Genomic DNA, 20,144 nt, shown 5'->3' on the forward strand with positions numbered 1-20,144 from the left:
AAATAAATAAAGCTGTGCACAAAAATATAAATGAATGAATAAATTTTAAAATAAAAAAAATTAAAGTTGGGGCAGCTAGGTGGCTCAGTAGATAAGAGCACTAGTCCTGAAGTCAGGAGGACCTGAGTTCAAATCTGATCTCAGACACTTAACATGTCCTAGCTGTGTGACTCTGGGCAAGCCAATTAATCTCAATTGCCTTGACAAAAAAATAAAAAAAAAAAAAAAATAAAGACTCCCAACAACCAGAAATATATAAAGGAAAAGAAATAAGCATGTAATATGAAACAGATACAATCTTAGTTATGAAGAGCAAATTATGAAAAACACTGAAAAAAACTAAATCAACATAAAATAGTTCATGTTTATATAGAGACTTAGTTTTACAAAGCAGCATTTTTCTCAAAAGAGCCTTGTGAAGATGGTTGTTCAAATATCACATTCATTTTGGAAATAAGTTCAGTAAGCCTTATGTTCAAGTTATGTGTCCATAATCATACAACTACTAACAAGCAAAACCAAGACTCAAATCCAAGGTTTCTGAATGCAAGTCCACTAAAGTTACCACTACATGATATTGCCTCTCAAAAACAGATATCATGCATCTTCAAACTACTGTCAAGTACAAAAAATACTTTACCCTTTTCTCAGTAAGAAATTCAAAAAATGAATAGTCTTTAGTACTTACCTAGCATTAATTATCAAACAAATACCTACAAAAACAATCCAAAAAAATAAAACAAAGCCCCTAGACAAAATCTATTAGGCCACAGCATTTTAAAAACATATGTAATAATTCATCATAAAAATTAATTTTTAATTATCCATCTCAAAAGGATCTTAAAAATTTAACTAACATCCAGGAAATCTGTGCTTATTCAAAGAGAAAGAATTAAGACACAGCTCAAATGAATTTTTCAATGACTAATTTTCAGCTTAATATTTTCCAAATTTTAAAATAAACATTAAACTCAAATTTTAGTATAACAGATTATAACACATCATTTTTATTGCATCATTATATTGTTTTAAGCTTTACTATTCAAGTACTACAATGAATTATTATAGGAAATATAATTGTAAAGTAGAGTTAACTACATAAAAGCAGAATGTCTTCTAAACGCAAAGATTCAAAAGAGACTCAATCACTGTAGGCAAAAGCCAAATTTCTCCCCTTTTGTGTGTTAGGACTCATTTTAAAGGAGAATTCTATTCATAAGGAATAAGTTGTGGATGAAAAACTTCACAGAACAAAGAAAGAATTCAGTTTTTTTTTTTTAATTGAAGCAAAAAAAAAAAAAGCTGACTAAACTCTATGTACAGGTGTAGTAAGAAGACTACATGTATATGTATATCATGTATATCATGTATAATTTATACTTTCCTACAAGTCAGCAAATACAAATATACCTCAGGTGATGGGGTATTTTAAAAAATTTATGTTTCTACATCACCTACATTTCAAAATATATTTCATCTCTTATCCCCTCCCAGAGAGCCGTCTCCTATAATAAATAAAAAAGAATAGGAAAAAAAATCTGTGTAGCAAATATAAACAACACAAAACCCAAGACTGACATCATATACAATGTTCTATATTGATAGTTTCCCCTACTCTGCAAAAGGAGTAGATGCATTTTCATCTTTTTTGGAGCCAGTAAGGTTTCATTTTAGTATTTTGATGTTCTCAAATACTTGTAGTTCTTAGATTTCTGGCTCAATTTGTTTCATTGTATATCAGTTTATATATACACATTCCTATGTTTTTCTGTAATCATCATTTTCATCCTTTATTATAAGTCAAAAAGCCAACAAGTATTTATGTGTTTGTTCTGTGCTATGTAAAAACAGTATCTGTCTCCAAGGAGCTTACATTCTAATAGATACATGCTTATATCTACTGGGAAAGATAACATACATTTAAGTAAAAACACAGACAATTCATAAGAGTTAATATAAGTCTAGAAGAGAAATCACTATCAGTTAAGAGAGGAATGGTGTCCTCCCAAAAAAGGTGCTGCTTAAACTAAATCTTGAAGGAAGGCAGGAAATTTTAAGCAGTGAGAAAAGAATTTTAGGCATGGAAGACAACCTGTTCAAAAGCACAGAGACTGGAGATAGAATGTGCTAGGAACAGCAAGTAAGATTATAGCTAGAGGGCTGAAAGGTACTTCAGAGATTACTACTCCCTTATTTTATAGAGGAGGTACTACAGAGTATACTGAAGAAGTAATATGTAAGAAAACAGGAAATACAGGAAGAAGCCAAATTGTGAAAAGTTTTAAATACCAGAGGGTTTTATATTTAATCTCAGAGGAAACGGGGAGCCAACAAAGTTTCCTTAGTTAAGGAGTGGCTAGAGTAGAACTTTGCTTTGGGAAAATGTCTTTGAGAATTTATGTGGAGAATGGAATGGAGAAAGTTTAGAGGGAATACAATTAAAACATTATGGCAATAGTAAAGGGAAGAAGTGATGAGGATCTGAACTACAGCGATGACTATAGTAATATAATAATAGGGATAAATGGACTATATAGCAAAGATGATGTGAAGGTAGAAATAACAAGATTTGGCAAGTGATAATTCATAAGTCAGATCAAGAATGACATAGAGGCTGGAAATATGGATGGACTGGAAGGATGTGATGTCCTATGCAATAACAATTAAGATCTAAAGAGAAGGTTAACTTGGAAAGATGAATTTTGTTTGTTTGTTAAATTTAAGATTCTTATGAAACATCCCATTTGAAATGTCTCCTCGTCAGCTGGTGATGAGGAAATAATAGTTCACAATATTTATGTGTCACAATATGCTTAGCCATATCTGATGAAATGGAGCATCTATTCTGTATCCAGTTCTTTACAGTTATAGAGAGATGCTATAATTGTTTTAGTATACTTATTGTTATCAAGGATTTTGTTTGAGATATATGTCAAGTAGTTATTAAATCTCTTCTTCAAAAGCTATGGGTTTTTGTGATTTTTCTTAGCATAATTCCAAATTGCTTTCCAAAATGATTAGATTTAAAAAAAAAAAAACTCTTAACAAAAAATTTGTGTGCCTGTTTTTCTACAATTCCTCCAAATATTAATTATTTCCATCTTTTGTCAAATTTGCCAGTTTACAGAGTATGAGTTGATACCTCAGAGTTGTTCTGATTTGCATGTCTCTAATGTGTGATTTGAAAAAACAAACTCCCTCATTTTACAGATTTATAGCTGCTAGTAAAATCCAATTTTTTGGAAAAATACTCCTTTATATACTTAGACTATCTCTGTGAACAGCTTTTGATTATATATTTTTACTATTTATCTACATTATCTTGAATATCAGAATCTTAGCATCTATATAAAGATTTGCAAAGCTTTACATATTATTTAATTTGATGCTTATCAGAGAGATATGATAAAAGATTTTTTTCCCCAGACAACTGCTTCCTTTTTTATTGCATCGATTTTGTTTGTGCAAAAGCCTTTTCATTTCACGTGACTGAAGTTACCTATTTTATCTCTTGTGATGATGATGACTATCTCTTATCTGGTTAAAGATTTGTCTTTAAGTTGTAAAAGCTATTACGATTTGGTTCTCTTCTAATTTTTAAAGATATAACTTAATATTCAGGGCACATATCCATTTGGAGTTTACTGTAGTACATGCTGCAAGATGTTGGTCTAAGCCAAGAGTATTTAACCTTTATTGTGTGACATGGACTCCTTTAAGAAGTCTGGTGAAGTTTACAGACTTATTCTAAGACTAATGTTCTGTAGAGGTTATTGAAAATAAAGATGCAAGTTCACAAACTCCTTGAAATCTATCAGACTTTAGATTAAGAACCCCTGACTTAAGCTTGTTTTCCAAATGATTTCCAGTTTTTCCAGTTAACTCCTGTCAAATAGGTTCTTTTGTAAGACAAATACAGTACTAATACCTAAATCAGAAAACAATAAAGCTGTCATACACACACACACACACACACACACACACACACACACACACACATATATACATATCATTATTAGTGAAAATAAATTTTAAAACTTAAAACAAAAAATACAGTGCATATAAATTAGATTTATGCCAGGAATTCAACTATTATTCAACATTATTAGGAAAGTTAATAATCATTTTAAAAGTAAAAGCATTCAAAACCATATAGTTCTAACAGATGCAGGAAAAGCTTTAACCAAAGTACAATACTCAATTATACTAAAAATCTTGCAAAAATAGGCACAGGACTTTAAATATCTCATCTAAAACAACAACCACCACAAAAAAAACAACTACAATATGCAATGTTAAATCAAGTTTTTCTAATGAGAGTAATGACAAGGATGCCTCCTTTCCTCAAAGTTATTTAGCACAATGTTAGAATACTAGCAATAGCAATAAGACAGGAAGGAAAATTAAAGGCAAAGAGGAGAGAAAACTATCCCTATTGCTGCTCCATGAGGGATTAACTTAGAAAATCCTAAAGAATGAGAAAATAACTAAAATGAAATCTTCAGTAAAGTTAACAGGAAAAGGAAAAAATCAATTTCATTCCTGTATATCAACAACAAAATCTAAGAATGAGCAAAAGAAAGGAAAGCACCATTCAAATTAATCTTGTAACTATAAGCCAAAAATATCTGAGTATCAAACATAACAAGACATACTCAAAATTCTCTAAAGAAATAAACAAATTAATTGGAGGAAAATACAGGACTCATATCTGGGCTGCACCTACAATAAAAATGAAAACATCATCTAAACTTAGAAATTTAATGCAATTTTATGTTATTGAGAGTTATGCAATTAACATAAAATTCAGTTGGAGAAATAGATCTAAACTATCAAAGGAAATGATAGGAATAAAGTAGAAATAATGAATAAAGTTTACAGTTGTCAAATATAAAGAGGTAATGACTAAAAGTATTTTAATGCTTAAAAAAATTAGGTAGTGATGGAATGTGATATAGAAGCTAGAAAGCCAGGGAGGCTAAGACAAGTCATTTATCCTTTTAATTTTTCTAGACAATTAGAGACTGACTATAAATTGCAGAGAAGGTGCTGACCTCTATTGGTAAATGGAATTTCACCTGAGAATTCTATACCAGTGAAAACATTTAGGTCTAGGCTAATAGAAAAGTATCAAACAGAATGGATAATGAGAAATCAGAAACAACTGAATTCAATAACCCTGTGTTTAATAAATTGGAAAGCAAAGTATTTTTAAGTGAATTACATTTGCAGCAATAGTGTCAAATTCAAATTCAGAGATCTATATAGCAATTTAGAAAACCATAAATTAACTTTCTATTGTACTTTATTTTTATTTTGTTAAACATTTTGCAATTACATTTTAAATTTGTTTTGTTCTGCACTCCTGAGCTGAAGATGTTAATGGTAGAAATTTGCAGGTTTGACACCTGTTTTACAGTGTTAAAAGTCAAGTGCTCGACAAAATCATTTGCAATGGGTTCTTTTTATTCACCATCACATTACCTGAACAAGACAACCTTTGATTATAGCTTATGCTTTCTTGATTTACTTTGAGAACAGGAGCTGTTTATTGGCTTTGTATTCCCAGCATTTAGTACAGTGTGTGGCACATAGCAGGTGCTTAATACACGCTTGTTTGTTGACTTAGTTATAACTTTAATCTGTATAACATATCCATCTTAAAAGTTAACTGCTGATGATTATTAATCAGTAAAAAAGGAGAAAGATTATAAAAATGAGAGAATTGAAAAACTCTTGACAATAACTAAGTTCAAAAGTATTTTTCTGTATAATTCCAAATGCAGTATTTTAAATTCATAAAAAGCATAAGCACTGTTGTTAAATGATAAAAATTATTTTTCTAAAAATTGTACAAAATTATGATTAAAATGAAATTATAAATTAAGATGAAAAATTTTAAACCTTAATTACTTTCACTACCTATGAAGACTGGATAATTATTAATTATAGATTATTCACAATCTCTAAAACAGGAAAAACTACAAGGGCAATTTTTTTATTCAATTCTCCTAAATTGTAAAACACCCTAACTTGAATGAGAAAAGCAAATAATATTGTAGATATCTATATGTTCAGAATCTAATCAGTTGAAAGATAGTCTTCATCTTTAAATTTTAGTTAGTAAGCCAAAGTTCATGCAATGGCCCAGAATTAAAATATTCCAAAATTTAACTGAAACGGATAATTTAGTTGTTTGGCTAAAATGACATTTAAAACAAATGGTACATATTTCATTGTATCTCAGAGCATCTTGAATGGTTTGAACATAAGCCAACCTATAAGTAAGATGTACAAACTGTTCCTTCATCGTCTTCTTAAAAAAAAAAAATACAGTTACAATATTATAAACCATAAATCAAAGTACATGTCAAGTAATCTTAGAGAAACTCCAAAGTTATCAGACTCTGATATTAGAGCCTATGAAAGTACTTCCTTTTAAGCCATCAAAATGCATTTATTACAAGTTAAAATTTTTCCACTTAAAACAGCTACCTGATTCCAAAGTCCATCTTATTGCCAGGGTAGAGTACAATACCTCACAAGAAAGTATATCAGAGGGGGCTAATAAAAATAAGGAGAATGTAAAAACAGAACTCAGAGAAACATAAGAGGATTAGAAAATAACTATATTTCAAATAAATTGAAATTACTGACATTTTTGCTTCCTCAATGATATAACATCATGAAAAATGAAAAATCTCTCAAACAAGTCAATTAACCCCTCTAAGTTTCCTGAGCAAGTCAGTTTTTCATCTGTAAATTGATGGGTTTGAAAGGAGATGATTTTTAACATTTCTTCCTGCTCCAAATATTATGATTCTAATATTACTTATCAAGATCCATTTATAACATCCTTATAATAACTTACATTTATAATAGCAGAAAAATGACATTTTGTTAACTTTTAAAGTCTCATTCATGTGAGAATGGCTAAATAAATTGCATGGAATATGAACATAATAGATCATTACTATGCTTTTAGAAAGAATAGAGAGAAGCATGGGAAAATTTACAACATCAAAGCAAAACAAAAAGAACCACAAAAATATTGAAGACACCGACAAAAAAAGAACACTGCATGATACAATTACGATCAAGTTTGGTCCCCCAAAGAGAGAAAACTCAGGTTCCATACCCTCTTTGGGCAAAGATAGGGAAGAGGATAAGCTCGATAGTTCTTATCATGAGCCAGACACTGTGTTAAGTGCTTTTTACAAATATCATCTCATTTGGTCCTTAAATAATCCTTCCAGGTAGGAGTTATTATCCCGATTTTACAGTAGAAGAAAACTGAGGAAGAGGTTAAGTGACTTGCCCAGGATTACATAACTAAATAATGGTTGAAGCCAGATTTGACATTAGGTCTTAATGTCTTTAAGCCCACACCTCTATTCCTTGCCTCTTTGCAGAGGCAACTATCTGTCCCCAGGTATGAAAAATTGCCTATGATGTCAGATTTTTTCCAATATTAGTTAGTTTTGCTTATTTTTGTTCTCTTTCTTTAAAAAAATAAATCTTTGTTATAAGGGATGGATCTCTGGAAGGGGCAGGGCAAGAGACACAGGAGGACATCTGGATAACCTTAAAAAAATTAATTAAAAATCTTCCCAATTATTTTCCTGATATATAAAATGGGGTTAATAATACATGCACCACTTATCTCACAAGGATGTTGAAAGGAAAAAGATTTGTGAACCTTATTGTGTTATATAAATGCAAGTTACTATTATTGCTCTGGAAAGTTAAAAAAAACAAACCCACAGGAAATGTATTTGGTGATTTAAAAAAAATTTTTTTTACTAGCTTTCTGGCATTTTTTCTGCTTAGTCTAAGTTTAAGTTAGAACACTATTTAGAGAATAATTCCTAAACAGTTTTCAAGAGTTTTTAATGCAACAGAAATAGAGGCGAGGTACCTATTGTTGTTGTTTAGTTGATTAGTCATGTCTGACTTGTGAACCATTTGGGGTTTTCTTGGCAAAGATACTGCAGTAGTTTGCCATTTCCTTCTGTAGCTCTTTTTATAGTGAAGAATAGAGGCAAACAGGGCAAAGTGACTTGCCACGGTTCACCTGGCTAGTCACAGTGCTAATAAGTGTCTTAGGCCAAATTTGCACTCACAAAGAAGACTCTTCTGGATTCCAAGCACAGTGCTCTATCCATTAAACCACCTGTCTTGATACCCATGTCTTCTTCAAAGAAGAAATGCATTTTGAGGGTAAGTTTGATGAGGCTATTTAAGATGAACAAAAATAAAAATACTGTTTTAATATCAAGCTAAAAAGATAATACTTGAGTATTTTTAAAAATTTTATAAAGCAGATCTCTAGAAATAATCAATTTTCCTTGTCTCCATTCACATTTACCATTTTTGCTTAACTCCATCAACCCTCTTCATACTGCTGCTATAATGGTATACCAATTAAAAATAAAACATATGACTACCAAATTCAAAAAGAACATATTTCATGCAAATGTCATAAAAAAAGGACTCCTTTTATACCCATTACTACTAACCTTTTAGCTCTGGACATAGGTATTTGCTGAGTTGACTGGTGTTAACAACTTTACAGATGGCCTGTTGCTCACTGGCATGTCTAATTTACTTTACTCTTTATAGTATCAGCAGTGTCACCTCAGAAGGGAAGATTGGTGAACTATTTAATTTTTTTTAAATTACTTTCAAGATAATAATGTCAGTTCCAGAGACAGTGATTCCAAACAACAAGACTTAGAAGCAGTGTCACAGCTAGCTAGGTGATATTGAACAAGTCTTTTATTTTCTATGAAGCCCAGTTTTCTCATTAGTAAAAGTGTGACAATAATACTGAAGTGGAAAGATTTGGAATAGAAGACTTAGGTTCTGACTACTACACTACTCTTTACTGCCCTGGGGGATCTTGGGCAAGTCACTTCCTCTACCTTGTCCAGATCAGAAGATTTCTCAATATGCCTTACAAATGCCAAGACACCGTCAGGTAAGGTATTATTATTCCAACCAAAGTCTAAAGTCTTCAACATAAATTTGATTGACTTAAAATTAGAATAAGACCGTGACAACATTCCACCTCCGATGCATAAATGATTAATCTTATCCTTTAGAATAATTAAGAAGGAAAAAATTCTGCCCTGCCTTCTGGAAGACTGGAAAACACATGCTTTTCAACAGATTAAGTACTAAAATCCAAAGGACAAATATAATACAAAATAATTCATGATCTCCTCTAGGTGATCTCTTGATAAGAAATTTATTCTTGCTACTATAAAAAAAAAAAAAGATTAGTTGGCAGTGTTTCTTCACATGAATTCTTTAAGAAAATCCATTTTCAACACTGGACCCACTAAAAAAAAATGTAGACTATACCAATCAAAAAATGTCCCCAAAAACTACAAATCAAGGAGCATTAAAAAAACACAATTGTACTATATCACATCTTTGAACATTCTAAAGTTACCCCTGTCAGGATATTTTAAAGTTCACATATTATAAACAATCTTCCTCAGTTTTAACAATTTTCCTGTTTTATACTTTTCAAAAGCTTTGCAAATTTCTATAAAAATACTAATGATACGAACTACCAGTTTCTGAACCCTAAACATTTCTCTGGGTCAGCAGTCTGATAAAAAAAAAATTAAGTGTCCTTCAAATGATAAAGAGAAAAGAATTACATAATTACAGTCTAGCACAGTGTTTTATAGTGTGGTAAAAGGAATAATCCTTGATTTTGAAGTATACACCATAAAGATAATTACTATTTATAGCATCCATCTCTCTGCAAAATTCAACATAAAGTTTTGGGCCCTATTTAAACTCTAAGAAGATATTTTTGGAAGGTAGATTCCTTTATAAGATAGTTCTGCTGCATGAACTTAAGGGTAATAGTAAGGCTCTGGTATAATATTATGTCTTATTGTTCCCACTCTAAAAAAGGATTTTTCTTTCAATAAAGGCATACTTATCCAGCAATGGTACCTCAAAGCATCTGTCACCATACACTCTATTCTCACCCCTAAAACTTACAAATCAGAGAAATCCAAGATGTCTTATGTATAAATATGTATTAAGATAGCACCATCTAAAACAGTGAGATGGTTAAGAATCCTGATTCTATGACTCAAAGGTTTACTGAATTTAATTATTAATATAATTACTAATCACTGAAACAGGATCTTGTTAAAACAAGCAGATCAAGCTATAACACCACTTTAGGCATAAACAATTAAAAGATAAGGTGTTTGGATGGGAAGCTACTATAAAATGTCAATTCATTATTATAAAGTAGAATCATCCTTATCAAGTAAAAGGTGCTATTGCCAAGGACAAAACATTTCATGGATCCCCATACATATTCACTTTTATATACTTTTTTTCAGTGACAAAAACTATGATGATTTCAATTAATTTGTTTTTAAACATAACTACATACACATTTGCAAATGAATATACATATAAGTATAACATATATATATATATTTTTTTTTTTTTACAATTCTGCTATTCAGTCTAGAGATGATGTGTTTATTTTATGGATTTTCATACCTTTGTAATAAGTCCAGGGGCCCAATGGCTAAGAAACATTCAAAAAAAAATCTAAAGTAATTATTTGCCATGTTGGTTCTTATAGATCCAAGTAACTAGCAACATCATCAACATCTTACTTTAAAGCAGATGGAAACAAATCCTGAGGGAAGATATAAAGATGCTATCCTATCTAATGGCTAGAGATTACCTTTGCTGCTAAATATTTGCCAAATATTACAAGTTTATTCTTGCTTCAACAAAAAAAATATATATTTTTCAATTAAATATATATATATTTCAACTGAAAAATTCTCTAAAATCACACAACTTAAATACAGCACTTCATTTTGATTTTTATTTCTCAAGAGGATGTATTTTCTGTACCTCTTTTCTATAATCAATTGAAATCTGTTTGACATGCAACTGACTCACTGTGGCATTATCTGCTCACTCTCATAAGTTTCCCCTAGGTATGTATTAAAATATATTATTCATCCTAACTTTTAGCATGACTTACTTTTGGGAAAAAAAGGGGGTAACAATGTGAAAATTCCATCACTTTGGATTGCAACTAGTAATTAATATTGGGAATTTTACTATTTCCTAGGTGTGAATTCCCATATTGGCAATATGATCAACATTTCAAAAATCTAGTGTTTTGACAAGAAAAAAACAACTTCATAAAGGATATTGTGCATCCCCTATTATCTTGTCTCCATTCTGAAATAAGAAAATAAATGAGACAATTCAAGCTTTATTTTGTGTGGGTGTGGAACACACGACTTTCCTATAACACCTGGTGTTTTTATTTAAAAAATAATTTTTTTTAATGCAAACAACTACAGATAATCTCGAAGATGACACACAAAGGCTGAAGCGGCATCACCAGTGCCCTCTACCAGGAAGTAATCAGAGCAGCTTCAATGGTGCAAACTACAGACAATAAGGAGGTACTACCGTGTACCCAAATGGTCCCAATTCTTAAGCTACACGATTTTAAAAAGCCTAAAAACAAACACTCTGGCATCACTCTAACACCTGTGCTAAAGAAGTCAGGGAAACAGCGTTCTTTCTCGGGTTAGCCAAAAGGTTTATAAAGATCCGCTGCCTCGGAAAGAGAGAATACATATGACCTTACCAGTCCTCCAAGAAAAGAAAAGAAAAAAGCAGTTATGCTTTCTCTTTCAAAAGCAACCTACTTATCATCTAAACTTCAAGAATCATGCTCGGGAAAGAATCCAATCCCGCCACCCTGAACTTTATTAAAAAGGCTCTCGGGGGTGCCCCCTGGCCCTGGAGAGGGGGATAGGGGTTACCGGCGACCCTCATCCCATGTGCCGGACCACAAGTAACTGTTCTTCCGGCTAGAGCCAGAAGGGCCGAAGCAAGACTGGGCCGGGAGGATAGGAGGGTGGTTCTTCCTGCCCCGGGTCCGAGGAAAGGATGACCAACAACGGGAAGCTGCGCACGTGTGGTCCTCCAGCGGGGTGCGGGGAGAAAGAGGGGCGGGAGGAGCCTGATAGACTTGAAGGGGGGGCCAGGAAGGGCTTTGTGCAAACTCTGCAAACAAGGGACAGGGTTAGGGGGGCGTCCAGATACAAAGGGAAGGGGGGGTCTTGGATGTACACACGCGCGCGCGCGTACACGTCCCGACAGTCGACTCCCCAGTCTGAGGGAGCGCCCCAAAGGCGAGTCCCCGGGCCGGGCCGAAACAAAGGAGGCTCGGCCCTGGCCTGGGCCTGGCCGGGCTCCCCGCACCCACGCACCCACTTCCCCCTATTCCCCGCGCGGGCCAGGCCCGGCCGAGCCGCGGCCTCGGGTGAAGGGAGAGTGAACGGCCCGGGGCCGGCGGGGCGGCACTCACCGCTGCAGCACCAGGACGACGGGGAGCCGTTGGGGAACTTGGCCGAGTCCGGGACGATGCAGACGCTGGAGCTGAGGTGAGGGCACTCCATGGCCGGGGGAGGGGGTTAGGGGAGGAAACGGAGGCTCCGGGAGCTGGAGGACTGGGGGCGGGGGTGGGGGATGGGGGCAGCGGCGGCAGTTCGGTCTCCGTTCCCTCTCCGCCCGGCGCTCTGGAGGCGGTGGCGGTTGCGTCCCACAGCCCTCCGCGTCAAAGACAACTGCGCGATCCGGACGCCGGGTTTTCCCACGCGCACCGCTCGCCTTTCCGATAGCCCGTTCCGGGGGACGGGAAGTTCCGAGCTCCGGGTTCTGTGAGCCGCTCCCACGGGGGCGGGGGCGGACGGCGGGGCCAGCGAGGAGGCCTCCACCCACTAGGCCCCGCCCTCCTCCGCCCCACCCAGCTCCGCCCCTGCCCTGGCGTGAGCCCCCAGCGCACGCCGGAGCGCAGGAGGGAGGGGCCTGAGAGAGAGCTGCAAAAAAGTTAGCCTTGGAAGTGTCCGATTTTCCCAGCTCGGGTCACCAGGACCAAAAGTGTCTCTGGGCACAATGTGACCCCTCAATTCGTTGACTCCTCCCTCTCACCCAGAAAGCTGGAAGTCCTGGCTTTGCAGTGATTCCTTCATCAAGGGAAATGAATGAATCCGGACACAAGCGCCCTCGACAATTGTGCTATAACAATATTAGGATCCAATATCAAATCTTCTGTTTGATCTTCCAGACCCTTCGTGACTTGTCCTCTTCCTACCTTTGCAGGCTTCTGACTCCTCCTGTGCCATCTCGGACTCTGTGGGCCAGTGGCACTGCTACATTTGCTTTTCTTTGAACAAGACACACCTGGGCATTTTCACGGGCCCTTTCCTCTCTATCCTGGGCTAATTTTAAGTCCAGCCTAAAATCCTACCTTCTACAGAAAGCTTTCCCGATCCCGCTAATTCTAGTCCCTTGCCTCTGCCCTTTATTCTCCCAGTGGGTACCTTTTTCGGTACATATTTGTTTTCTTGTTGTTTTCACCCTTTTAACATTGAACTCCAGAAAGTGGAGACTGTCATTTGCCCTTCTTTGCATCTTTCACAGTACCTAGCTTATAGTAAGCACTAAATAAAAATTTAGTGACTGGATGAAGATCAGCTTTTGAAGAGAACTTAGAAACTGTCTTCCTTGTTTTACAAATGATCTGCCAAACATGGTACATGTAAAACCACGGCCATATTCAGAAATATTACTATTTGGGCATCAGATCATAAAAATGGGTAACGATTGAAAATATATTGAGATGCATATCATGATTGTTCATTATAACTCATCACTGCACTGGAAAACATATCCTTGAGTCTGACAATACAAAACACCCTTCTGCAAATATGAACTCGAACATTGGTCCTGAAAAAGCACACTCTGGGTGTCCTCTGGCACACTTCATTTAGAAATGTTCAGGACTCCATCATTGGAGAAGAGAGACCAGGAATCTTACCCACCAATTGGCTCAACTGGACCAGATTTGCCAAAGTACTTGAACTTACCAGTTTGGTTATGAAGTTGGTTTGTCCATCCCAGAATCTATTACTCAATTACCTCCTTGGATAAAAATAAAAAAAACACTTTTAAATGACTCTCTTTAGATTATCTTTAAATGCTAACAGTTACTGAAATCTGTGGTAGAGTCTGGTAACAGAGACATAAAAGAAAATGCCTGGCCTTGAATGTCTTAAACTTTAGCAAGGACTAAGCTAACAAAATGGCAGAAAAGATTAAATACTTTAGAATCTTGGACAACTCACTCTGGTCTTATTTCTTCGTCTATGGGTCCTTCAGATACAAACACTATGTGAGTTTATGATACAGGATAAATTTCACAGAAGTGGCATGACTGGGGCCATGAGGGATGGTGGTAGAATGTGGATAGGTGGAAAAGGAGTAGTATCAGTTACGAGGACTATGAATGAGTGTAATTCAGTGACTGTAGCTTCTGTTACAATAGTAATAATGGAGATGCTTTTACACGGATCTGTGGTTTACAAAATGCTTTCCTCACAGAATTTTCATAGGCAACTATGAATACTCATGAATTCCAAGTGAAAAAACTGAGGTTCAGAGAAATGACTTGGTTGTGGTCAAATGGTCAGTTAAAAAGCATTTATTAATCATTTACTATGTGTCAAGCACTGTGATACATGGAAATAGCATTGGGGCTCAAATTTGGTGGAAATTGGGAATGTATAAGGAGGGAATGTAGTTCAGGCATGAAGACTGTCTAGTTAAAGAAAGAGAACTTTCTATGAAGAACAAGAAGGTAATAGAATGCACTAAAAAGAGTGATAAGTAGTAATAAGTTTGAAAAAGTATGTTGGAGAAAAATTAGAAAAGGCTTTAAAAGCCCAATAAAAGTTTGTATTTAAGTGCTAAGACAATGTGGAAACCTCTAATGGAACTTAGTGGACAGGGGAGTGACAAGATTAGAACTGAGCTTTAAGAATATCCACATGGACTGCTGTGTAAAGGACAAATTGAAAAGAGAAACTTGAGGCATGGAAACCAGTTAAAAATGGTGAAATTCAAAGCTGCATATGCTGATTCTAAGTCCAGTATATTTTCTACACAGTTGCAGTTTTTAAATTCTAGGCCAAGAAGTCAAATTTGGCAAGGATACTATTGTATATACAACGAGACTGGATCTTCTGGAAGTAGCTGTCAAAGCAGGGAACTAATCCTATGAAGGCTTCTTGGACAGTGTCAGAAAAATAGCTACTTTGGGTAAGTGATATATTTAAAAATATATTATTATAATTTTTGACTGAAAGACATGGCTCATTGTGAAAATAAGATTAACACGTGTAGTTAGAGGAAGGGAGGGAGCAGAATGGGTGAAGAGGGAGAGGGTGGGGGACTGGGTTGGTTGATTTACTGACTGATGTTGCAATCCTCTTGGGTAAAAGGAGAAGAGGAAGAAAGGACAGGAAATGATTAACTAGAAGGGGGCTATATAGTAGTTAGTTGGGAATATCCTTGGGGCCACTGTTCCTGACTACTATTGACCTCTAAGTTGTGACTTCACTCTATCCCCACTTCAGTATATGTTTTATGTCCCCTTATTTCACTCCCAATCTTGATGAACACAATGTGTGGTGTTTCTTCCTTCTTGTGGTTTTGTGATAGCTGCTTGCCCCCCTCTTTTTTCTCCCTTCCCCCAAGTTACTTAGGTTCTCAAAATTAGACAAATCTGCTCAATAACTTGCCAGATTTTATCAGCTTGATAAAGGAAGTCATACTTCTGTGGTAATAATGACAGAAAGTGAATGACCCAGTACATAGGGGAGAAGAGAGAAGGGAAGAAAGTAATACAATATTAAGCCTTTGCTGTCAATGTAGCATTCCTAAACTGAGCTCCCTAATAGAGTGATTTCATGTACTCTGAATTCCTATTGCATATTACACACACACACACACACACACACACACACACACACACACACACACAGATTCACAGAATTTCGAGTTGGAAGGGACTTCAGAGGACACAAAGTCTAACCTATACTTGATTTTTACAATGTACTCCAACAAGGGCTCATCTAGTCTTTGCATGAAGATTTCCAAAGAATAGGAACCCACTACTTACAGAATTAACCCATTCTACTCTTGTATTTCACCTCTTTATAACTTCTAATTACTCATTTTGCCTTCTGGGACCAAGCTGAACAAGTCTAATTCTTTCATACAAGAGTCTTTCAGATATTTACATAACTATAATTTCCCTTCTTCCACCTCCCCAAAAGTTTTTTCTAGGCAAATAGCTCCAGTTCCTTTAAGTGGTCTTCATATGGTAAACCTTCTTTTAGCCTCCTTTCCGTCCAGGCAAATATGACCTCTTTTCTGGAAAGTTTATTAATATGCTTTTTCAAAGTTGGTGCTCCATATCCAGATCTTCTCCAAAAAGATTCACTATCCTGTAATGTTGTGGACCCAAAGTACATAGAAAGCAAGAATTCTGAAAGGATGATCTATATATATGGAGGACAAAACAACTTCCTGGGAGATGGCAGAAATGAGGAAGGTGAGTCAGCTGCCTCAGTTGGAGGCCACTCAAGACTCCAGGCCAGAAATGCCTGAGGCAAGCTGTAAGCAATAGAATGACCTAAATCCCAGGGAGGACAATGGAACTCTAAAGGAATGGAGCACCCAGAGTGCACTTGGGTTACTGGAACTTCCCTTGCTGGTGTTGTGAGTCTCTTGAAAGGACTGTGATCCAAACCACAGAGGAAGTGGTGGGAATAATGGGATGCTCCATATAAGAAGTAGTACTTGTAATCATTCTCTTTTTTCAATTCCCTCATGCCTTGTAATAAAATTGCTTTAAGTTTGGATGCCTTGGTAGCCTTTCTTACTTGTAGACAATAAATTGAAAACTCCTAGGGGAGAGCTAAAATGAACAAAAACTCAAATGTTCCCACACATGACTGCTGGGGCGGGGCATAAAGAGTAGTAATTATTGAAAAATATCCAAGATTGACCTCAGGTCCTTGTGAATCCAGAGCTGCTTTCAACAATGATATGGGCTATAAGTTCATCGACATAGTCTCCTGCAAGTGTAGCAGTTCTATGAAAAAACAGGAAATGTGTCTTAATAGTTATTTTTAATCTTCAACATTTAGCACAATGTTTCATCCAGAGTAATGTGAACTTAACTCTCTTTCCCAGTCAGGTAGAAGCCCATCTGGCTATTATTAGGCATAACCAATTCACACATTATCCTGTTTGTATAGAGTGATTGTGAGGATGGAACTTTTTATCAACCTCCATTATCTTCCCCCCAACTTCGATCCATCTTTAAATCGCTGTTGAGATATTGATTAGCATATCTTTTAGACATATCTAGGGTCTGGTCATTCAATCTGGCTCCTCCTTGACTGAAGAGTCAAGTCTGAGCTACCAAATTCTTCCCTAGTACTGAGAAATCTCCAAGGCTATGTTTCCCTTATAAAAGATCTGCTCATGATGAAGATCTTTACTAAGTCCTTTTTCAGGACTAAGTCCACTATGAGGTGTTTCTCTCTCTGTCTCTCTCTCTCTCTCTCTTTCCTCTCCCCCTCCCTCTCCCCCCCCCAGTGCTTTCCCTTTAGTGGCATCTTTCTCCTAACTAATTCTACTTATTGTGCTAAACTTCTCTATGGATTTCATCTACCAATTAATGGCATATTCCTTTAATGAGTTCTTCCAAACTCCTTTTCTTGATGATATCCCTATTCCTTTCCCAACTCTATTTCATATTTGCCATTCCTAGTGCCTATTTTATCTCTTATTTTGTCTGTAACCTCCTCTCTTAAAAAAGCCTGCCTTTTGCCAAAGAGAATGGCCATTGTGAATTTGTCACATGTTTATTTCAAACTAGGAATTGCTACCCTGACCTTATCAATATCAGGATGCCATTTGTTGAAGATGTTGAATGAATGTTACTTTCCATACCATTCATTTGATAGTTAATCATGGATATTGCTTTGTGACATTTCTCCAATTGAATTGTTATTTAACTTTTTTATGTTCAAAGAATTATCTATTTGGAACCAGAAGGGACTACAAGACTAAGCTAGTCCATCCTCTTCATTTTGTAGATGAGGAAAATGAGATTTCAATAAGTGATGGGACTCCTTTAAATCACATTTCTAGTAAGCAGATGAGCCAGAATTTGAATTCAGAGCCTCTCATTATTAAGTCCAGCACACTTTCTTTTAGTGTCTTGTTTTCCAAATAGGTTATAAAGTCCTGGAAGTCAGAGACTAGATTTACACATCTTGGTATCTTCATAATGCTAGAGCAGTGGCTTATAGTAATAAATACCTAGTTTTGATCTATTTTTCCTCTAACAAGCAAATGAGCAGATAGAAAAAAGATTCTCTTGCCTTTCCTCTCTTACTCTCCCCCCCAAAAAAAAAAAAAAAAAAAAGCTTTACAAATAGATTACACATTGTCATAACAAAGGCATAGGGCTGTATTAGAAGAAGAATTCCATTAGAACAATGGCTAGACAAATGTGTAAAACCAGAGGTAGGCCAGGCAAGAGCACTCTGGGAAATCCTTTTTTTTTTTTTTTTTTTTTTTCATCCCGTAGTTCCTCCAGCAGCACTTAATCCAATGTTCAGTTTGTTGTTCTTGAGCCAAATCCCTTTGGCCCTGAGAACTGCTAGCAAACATCGCAGTGCTCTCTGGTGGTGAGGAGTCAACCTCAAGCTAAGTCTAATGACACTATTTGCAAGAAATGATTGACTCATCATGCCTGGGGGAAGCGTCTTGGAACACATAGACTATCATTTAAAACTGTGGAGGGGGAGGAGAGGAGGAATGGTTCTAAGATACAGGCCTTGGCAGGGATTGTTGGGCTTTGTCTGTTTGTTTTAGTGGTTGGGTTGTACCAGTTGAGAGGAAAGGAATATGCATTTTAAACAAGCAACAAAAAATGTGGGCTTTCTATCCTAAAGCATTTTAAGAATTTGAGGTAAGCCCATATAGTGGGTAAGGGTGGAGAGCTGGGTAATGATAAAAAAGGAATTTTCTATTTCCTCTTTTCACTCCTTGGCTTGCAGGTGTGCAGCCTCAAAGCTCCACTTATCTAGGTAGGGGTCCTCAAACTTTTTAAATAGGGGGCCAGTTCACTGTCCCTCAGACTGTTGGAGGGCCCGACTACAGTAAAACCAAAAACTTTGTTTTGTGGGCCTTTAAATAAAGAAACTTCATAGCCCTGGGTGAGGGGGATAAACATCCTCAGCTGCAGCACCTGGCCTGTGGGCAGTAGTTGGAGGACCCCTGAAGGGTTTGATCTTATTCAGGCCTAGGGGGAAACTGAGTCACAGAAGCCTAGACTCATGCAAGATTGATTAGTGCTGCAAGCCAGTTTAATCATTCATGACAAGAAATCTCTTTTCTCAGCAGAGAAGCCAACTGGGGAAAAACAACATTCAGTATTGGCATCTAACACAGTACTTGGCACAAAGTAATCAATCAATAATCTACTTTGTGCCAGACACTGTGCTGGGTGCTGGGGATGCAAAGACAACAAATAAAACAATCTTTATTAGAAAGAAACTTAACATTCTAGCAGGGGAAACAACAAGGAGGCATTTATTAAATGTTTATTTAAGGGAATCACAGAGCAGATTGGTAAATATATACATTCCTAGAGTGGTCTGATAATGTGGTCACCCTCAGGTCTCTTGGCATCTAGTCTAAGTTGTCTCTACTTTCAGTTAGTACAGGAAACAGATGAAACTGAATTTATCTCCAAATTCCCCATTTTTTGGTCGTCAATATTTACATCCAAAGATTCTTAATGACTTTGGGGGTTTTGCTTTGAATTCCTAGATGTCTGAAAATCTTGACCTAATTTATTAGAAAATACCCTTAGAGCAGTCCCTCTTCTTTCCTTTGACAAGACCATACTTTTTAATACAGAATCTAATTAGAGTAATCAGGTGGTGGTGATGGTTTTCACAATGCTTTTACAATGATTTCTGACTTATTATGGTTAGCGTAGATTGTTTTTTGTTTTGTCTTGTTTTTTATTTAAGGTTCATAGCACTGCCACATCAATTATTTCATTTGATCCTCAGGCTGCTAGAACAAATATTTTTCCCTTTTTTACTGACTGAAAAACAATAGCTCAGGAAACTTATGAGAGGCACTGTTACATGATAACAAAAACAGTTATCATAAGGGGCTTCCAGAGAGAT

General features: G+C 36.0%; 1 protein-coding gene and 1 long non-coding RNA gene across 5 annotated transcripts in view; one reads left to right on the forward strand and one right to left on the reverse strand.

Moving 5' to 3' along the window:
• USP3 (ubiquitin specific peptidase 3) overlaps positions 1-12,858 on the reverse strand; it is a 99,738-nt gene extending 86,880 nt beyond the window's left edge. The window contains exon 1 of the mRNA XM_051980894.1: positions 12,389-12,858. Coding sequence (XP_051836854.1) covers positions 12,389-12,479 — 91 coding nt within the window. The 5' untranslated portion in view covers positions 12,480-12,858. The remainder of the gene's footprint in view (positions 1-12,388) is intronic.
• LOC127551288 (uncharacterized) overlaps positions 12,367-20,144 on the forward strand; it is a 73,546-nt gene continuing 65,768 nt past the window's right edge. For 2 of the 4 annotated variants that reach the window (XR_007951045.1, XR_007951044.1), the window contains exons 1-2: positions 12,367-12,464; positions 15,049-15,180. This is a non-coding gene — a long non-coding RNA (uncharacterized LOC127551288). Of the gene's footprint in view, positions 12,465-15,028; positions 15,181-16,327; positions 16,478-20,144 lie in introns of all 4 variants that reach the window. The other 2 variants (XR_007951047.1, XR_007951046.1) reach the window with 2 other exon arrangements.

The sequence above is a fragment of the Antechinus flavipes genome, chromosome 2 (genome assembly GCF_016432865.1).
Source record: "Antechinus flavipes isolate AdamAnt ecotype Samford, QLD, Australia chromosome 2, AdamAnt_v2, whole genome shotgun sequence".
Classification (NCBI taxonomy): Eukaryota; Metazoa; Chordata; class Mammalia; order Dasyuromorphia; family Dasyuridae; genus Antechinus; species Antechinus flavipes.